This window comes from Octopus sinensis, linkage group LG17 (assembly GCF_006345805.1).
Source record: "Octopus sinensis linkage group LG17, ASM634580v1, whole genome shotgun sequence".
Classification (NCBI taxonomy): Eukaryota; Metazoa; Mollusca; class Cephalopoda; order Octopoda; family Octopodidae; genus Octopus; species Octopus sinensis.
This window is the reverse complement of record NC_043013.1, coordinates 53295926-53303425: the sequence shown is the minus strand read 5'-3', so window position 1 is coordinate 53303425 and position 7500 is coordinate 53295926. Positions and strand designations below refer to the sequence as shown.

General features: G+C 35.0%; 1 protein-coding gene across 2 annotated transcripts in view; it reads right to left on the bottom strand.

Annotated features, from left to right (window-relative positions):
• LOC115220758 (QRFP-like peptide receptor) overlaps window positions 1–7500 on the bottom strand; it is a 222347-nt gene that overhangs the window by 1284 nt on the left and 213563 nt on the right. For both annotated transcript variants that reach the window (XM_036510580.1, XM_036510581.1), the window contains exon 3: window positions 1–175. This exon is cut by the window's left edge and continues 1284 nt beyond it. In XM_036510580.1, the coding sequence (XP_036366473.1) occupies window positions 1–129 (129 nt within the window). In that variant the 5' untranslated portion in view covers window positions 130–175. The remainder of the gene's footprint in view (window positions 176–7500) is intronic.

The following is a 7500-nucleotide window of genomic DNA, read 5'->3' as shown; positions in this document are numbered from 1 at the left end:
ATATTTCCGGGATGCAACAACAATGATGACAGCGACGTTTCCAGTAACAGCCACGCAGATATAAAGTATAAACAGCATCAGAAACGGCCATGATGGCAGGCTTTCGTATATCTCCAGAACAGAAAGCATATTCCTTGGAGAGTTGAGAGATTGACTTTATTAGAAAATTCAGCGCCTGTAATAAAGAAAATAAATTTTTAAATGGTGAGAAATACATTTAAAACATAAATGCCAAAAAAAAAACAGAACAATGAAGGCCAAAAATTATATTAGGTGTGTCCTAATTTTTTTCGATATTATATTAGCAAAAAAAAAAATATCGATCATATAAATAATTAAGTCGATTAATTGTAACATAAATAGAATTGATTTCGCTCAAACAACTACACGAATGAGTACATATATATATATGTAGGTATGTATTTATGTATGTATATATATACGTATACATACACACACATATATATATATGCATGTATGTATGAACATAAATGTATTATACATCTATGTATGCGTATACATACACACTTGTATCACGTATATGTACGTACGTGTATATATATATATATATATATATATATATATATATATATGTGTGTGTGTGTGTGTGTGTGTGTGTGTGTGTTTATGTGTATGTGTATATATATATATATAGATAGATAGATAGATAGATACATACATACATACATACATACATACATACATTCATACATAGGTACATGGATGTTATGTATACATATATATAATACGGATATATATTATTTAATGAGGCGTCTTCTCACGTGATATGTTAAACATTGAAAACAAATTTAAAACCCCTATTAACAAAAATATCTTTCATGATTAATCGTCGAAAACTGCGTTTAGGTATTTATTCCGATTCTTTGCGATCTCAGGTCAAATTCTGACGCGAACAAGCTTGCCATTCAAACTTCCTGGATTGGTAATTCCAGGATTAGAATCGACTAGCGTCCAACCCACACATTTCCAGCCTTGTGTGTATATAGTAAAAGAGAATTTGTCTTCTTCCTCATTTTGTTGTTGTTGTTGTTGTTGTTGTTGTTGTTGTTGTTGTTGTTGTTGTTGTTGTTGTTGTTGTTGTTGTTGTTGTTGTTGTTGTTGTTGTTTGTTGTTGTTGTTATTATTATTATTATTATTATTATTATTATTATTATTATTATTATTATTGAGTGAGAGAGCAGTTCATGCCATCAAAGTGACACTGGGGGGTAAAATATACGAAGCCCAATATACCCATCATGACTACCCGTCTGATAAAGGTACACTAGGCACATGCATCACAACCATATGTGCGCGACATGGTGATCTCATATCAAGATAAACAGCACATGACCTTGCAGGTGGGGCCCAGTTAGAATTTTCTTCAGGTTGAGTAGCCCATCCCGCTCAAACGGTCCCTGAATAAAGGTTGTTTAAGGATGTTGAAAGAACCACCCATGTTTCCAGAGGTGAACTATTCAAACCCCAAAGAATCCCTCTCAACACAAGGCTATGATGCTCCCCAACTACTTCTGCTCGTGATCAGAGATGCACATATCGTCAGCCACTAAGGGACATGCTCAACTGGTTAAGGTCAAACAACTGACAAGCAAATCTGTGGTATTGAGCAGAATAATTGCTGTAGCCCATCTTTTATACCAAGACAAAACAATGTACATGATAACACTTCCAATCAGTTAAGATCAGAAGCCATGAGAGCCACTGCCTGGTACTGTATCAGGGCTTTTATTATTATTATTATTATTATTATTATTATTATTATTATTATTATTATTATTATTATTATTATTCAGGCAGCGAGCTGGCACGCAGGACGAAATACTTGGCGATGTTTCGCCCATCGTTACGTACTGAGTTCATATTCTACCGAGGTCGACTTTGCTTTTCATCGTTTCGGGGTCGATAAATTGTGTACCAGTAAAACACTGAGGTCGATGTAATCGACAATCACCCATCCCACAAAATTTTGAGGCCTTGCACCTATAGTAGAAAGGTTTATTATTATTATTATTATTATTATTATTATTATTATTATTATTATTATTATTATTATTAATATTATTATTGTTGTTGTTGTTGTTGTTATTGTTATTATTATTATTATTATTATTATTATTATTATTTTATTGAGTGAAATAGAAGTGCATACCATGAAAGTGGCACTGGGGTAAAATTTACGAAGCCTAGCTTACCCATCATGACTACCCGTCTGATAAGGATACACTAGACACATGCACCACAACCATATGTGCGCGACATGGTGATCTCATATCAAGATAAACAACATATGACCTTGCAGGTGTGGCCCGGTGAGAATTTTCATCAGGTCGAGTAACGCGTCCCATTCAAAAGCTCCCTGAATAAGTGTTGTTTAAGGATGTTGAACGATATACCTATGTTTCCAGAGGTGAATTATCCAAACCCCAAAGTATTCGTCTCAACACATGGCTATAATGCTACCCCCACCACTATTTCTGCTCATGATCAGAAATACGCATATTGTCAGCCACTAAGGGACATGCTCAACTTATTAAGGTCAAACAACTGTCAAGCAAATCTGTGGTATTGAGTAGAATATTTTCTATAGCCCGTATTTTATACCAAGGGAATACAATGTACATGATAACATTTCCAATCAGTTAAAATGAGAAGCCATGAAAGCTACTGCCTGGCATTGCATCAAGGCTATTATTATTATTATTATTATTATTATTATTATTATTATTATTATTGTTGTTGTTGTTGTTGTTATCGTTTTGCTTTTGTTGTTGTCATTATTTATGTAGTGAATGGCAGAATCGTTAGCAAACCGGGCAACATTCCTAGTGGCATTTCGTCCGTCCTTACGTTCTGAGTTCAGCCGAGGTCGAGTGTGCCTTTCCATCCTTCTGGGATGAAATTAAGTACCAGTTGCGTACTGGGGTCGATGTAACCGTCTGGCCAACACCCCAGAAATGTCGGGCTTTGTGCCTAGAGTAGAAAAGAATATAAAGTGGACTAACGCTAGGTGAGAACGATGTTGCTATCAACAAAACTCAAGGCATCGACCAGATCAAACTTTTTCGTTTGTTACAGAGAACTTTCGAGTCTGACCACTTTCCTATATATTTGATTACTTCGGAAATCCTAGGCTTGGCAGTGCTACCGAGAAGCATTTCTGGTCCCATTATTTCTTATAAGGCGAAACATATATTGCCTATGACGCGCATGTTAAACATACTGATGTCCCGTGTAAGAGAGATCCATCTGTCGACTGAATTTCACGATGCGGATCGTTCAACCAGCTCGTTTTAAAAAGGCAATGGAGGTAATCGTACCACGCCTGGTAGCTATGGCCTCGCACTTTGTAGGATAAACGAGGTGGGAATAGATCGAAATCAAAGGCATTCCTCTTTTGATCAAGCCTCATCGATCATTTGAAGTTTCATTTGGAAAATAAAGTGTGCAGAAGGATGCCTTCCATTCCAGTGAATTTTTGAAAAGTTTTATGACTGAAAAAAAAAATGTAGTAGAACAGAACTAATCTACGCACGCGTTTAAACTAACTACAGATGGATGAAGATTCGAAACCTCGGTCGTGTGGGTGATTCTGGATCCATTGTATTCTTTGATTGTCCATAGTTGGAATTTATATTGCATTAAGACGTGTTCACATATTTTGTATACTACGTATACATTTTATCTAATTTTCTCTTTCCACATCTTTCTTTTTCCTCTCATCTTTTTAATGTAAACCTTTGCATAATTTGTAAAGTGTCCTTCTTGTATAATCACTCATATGATGCCCCTGCGGCAAATATATCATTATTGTTATTATTATTATTATTATCATTATTGTTATTATTATTATTATTATTATTATTATTATTATTATTATTATTATTATTATTATTATTATTATACGATGCATATGCAGAATATATTTGTATGATTAATTCTTTTGGAATTCTGTTGCAATTAAAAGATAAATAAAATAGAAACGGACGCACGATAGAGTGGAACGTATTCGTAGACATGTCGGAAACTGTAGAAACAAATAAATACAGCTCCTATCTTTACTTCAAATTTATTTATTCCATTATGTTGACAAATAACATTTTATTGAACATTCGCATCGTTTATCAAACATGTTTCGCTCTTACATCAGAATCACTGATCAGATCTGCAATCGTTTATATCATTTCTTCCAATTTAATTGATCTCCGATGGAGAGGACGGTACATCGCTTTATTCTTCTTTTTTCTTTTCCGAATTTTCAGTTTGACATTCTTCTGGAACTGTATTAATATGTCTCCACAAAGACCAGTATTAAATCTTGTGAGATGGAACTGATAGTGTTTATTTATTTAGTATTTTATGTTTACGAGAGCCATAAAATATAAATATTGACTTTCTCCACGCATAATACTTACTATCCATGGCGTGAATTAATGAAATTCCGACCGAACTACTGATAGTAGTTACTATTAAGTATACACAGTTCACTAAATGATTTTGTTGCAGAGGAAAAGCAAAGTCTAACTTTTTGGGACAAAACTCTTCATCAGGCTGAGAATTGCGTATATATATATATATATTATATATATATTATATATATATATATATATATATATATATATATATATATATATATAGGGACAGTTACGAAAAAAAAACAAAAGACGAAGACAGGTGGTGTACAACACAAACAGATGTATTAGTATAACGCTCAGGAATAGAAGAAGTCTTTTACGTTTCGAGCCTACGCTCTTCTACAGAAAGGGACACAGAAAACAAGGAGACAAAAATGTGTGTGTAGTGACTAACGATCTATAATATATGTATATATAATACAAGTCACTTTATATTCTTTTCTACTCTAGGCACAAAGCCCGAAATATGTATATATATAAACATGTCGTTTTTTATGTCTATTCTTAATGTAATCTATGTCCAATCGCGCGGTTCGATAGAGATTTTCTAGAGGGAATATCACTGGTTCGCTTCGTGTCTGGCGGCCAGTGAAAGGCAACGAAAAGGAACGTCTGTAATATAACCGGAAAACACGGGTTTTACGGTTTCTTCACTGATTCTTATATACATCACCGAAAGACAAGCATACACGCACGCACGTATACGTACACACACGTACACACAGATTCGAATATACCACGCATGCTCGCAGACACACACTCACACATACACGTCAATATATATAGCTGACCTCCACAGTTTCCGTCTCTGAATTCGCACGAACGCAAAGTTATAGCAAATGAGATGTGTCGAAGTTGCCGTGTGGGCTCGAACCTCTTATCCGTATAACCACATTTGCGCCAATAGTTACGCTCTCGCCCATTTGAGTAGCATTTGTGACTTTAGTAGCTGAGTAAACGTGGATTTATGTTTTATTTTCTTTTGATGCTGAACTGTCATTGGTTTAATAAAATAATAAGTTGGCCATTTATAAAAATTATAATTTGTTCTACTTAACGTACAAGGAAAGAGAATTAGAGGTGACAAGGAATAGTCGATACCATGAACCCCAGTACTTGACTGGTATTTATTTTATCAATCTGTGGAGAGACGAAAGATTTGTTTGAACTCGCGGAGAATTGAACTCCGAATGATAAGCGTTGTCAAAAATATTTCGGAGCAATTTGTTTGACGTTCAAACGATTCTACCATGGAAGCACAGTACTACTGCTTTGAATAATAACGCAGTGTAGAGTGTTGTTCTTATCTAGACTGAGTTATGTTATATCTGGATGTGTAGGTCAGGAGATTTGCCCTTATTCCATCAACCAACATATATACGAAGCAGTACAAATTTAAGCTTTAGTATTTCAAAAAAGCAAAGAGAGCAACAGAACTCCTAATGAATTAAGACATGGTAAACCTCGAAAATGCGACCGCAAATTTCCATTATGGCAGATTTCTTTTAGAAGTTGTAGCATGGAAATAGCAGCACCCCCAAAATATCGGTCTTCGAATAGATACAAGTTGTTACACCAGAACAATATGTTGTTATTAAACAATATACAATAACAATATGAAAAACATAAATCCAACACTGAGACGAATATCCGTTGGAATCATATCCATGGAGTGAATGCAGACAATACCACTTTTCATTATTTACAATGAACATAGCGGCAGACGAAACACAGCTACGCATTTCGCCTGGCGTGCTAACGTTTCTACCAGCTCGCCGCCTTTGAATATATACTTATTAACACAACAGATGACCCTGGAATATTGTCATTAAATGTTCCGTGAAATTCGGGCCGGTAGCATTTTTTCGGACAGAAGAGAAAAAACATTTATTGTTGCTGAGCTTAGCTGACTCGATTTTCACGACTAGTTGTGAATATGAATTTCTAAATCAATGATACAGAAAATATTCGCAGGCACCTGACCCAACATATGCAGCTTCTTCATCCCAAATATATATTTACATGTCTGTGTATATTTTTCTAGAGAAAGAAAGAAAGAAAGAAAGGGAGAGAGGGAGAGAGAGTGACATATATAAAGGCAAGAATGTTGCGGGATATTAAGGCCATTCAGAAACAGCTTCTTTCCCCTCAAACTTTCATTGTTGTCCTGCAAAAGGAAAGAATCATTGCCTCTAGTTGATTTTGAACTCTAAACCACCTCGTCTCAACAGAGTGTATAAACATATATGTAACCACGCTACGGTCGTATACACAGTCAGCGGTGCGGTGAAGGCTATTTAAATGTTTATCTTTCAGCGATGACAGCCATTTTGTAGCTGAGATCAGAATTAACCTTGCTGCTTGGGTTATCAGGAAACGCAGTAAGTAGCATTTCTTTGATATTTCTGAGAGTCTACTCTGCTTCCACCATCATATAAATGCCATTTCATTACTATACAGCAAGTCGAAGATGTAGAACATACAGCAGCACATATTGATAACATAATCTGGAAATCTCGCGATCATATCAGATTGAAATGGTTTCGAAGACTGAGAGCCATCGATGCCAAATATACTAGAATTGAAGCATATTTACTTTACATTCACCTCTCTCTTCATAAATCAAGTTGCTTGTAGCCATTCTTCAGATTTGTGGGTTTCAAGTTCAAATCCATGGTGTGCACGAATTATAAATCTCCGGATAATATTATAGAACGGAAATAATAGTAAATATAAACGCAATAATTTGGAGATAGTATGGAATAAAACTTTAAGAATATCGATTTTTAAAGGATACTCAACGAAAGAATTTGCTTGAAATATCTTATTCTGCAGTTAATTCGACAACAATGGGAAGAAGTGAGGCTGGATGAGTTTATTTCATATTGCGGTCGTATTTTCAAATCGTTCTTGTCGGCAATAGATTACGTGTATATTTTGAAGGTAATTTGATACCACCATAACACAGATGATTAAATTATAGTGAAAGTGACTGAGTATTCAATTTTGCAACATATTCAGTGAACCCAACATTTTGAATCACTAATATATAGCCCAGTCAGTAAGG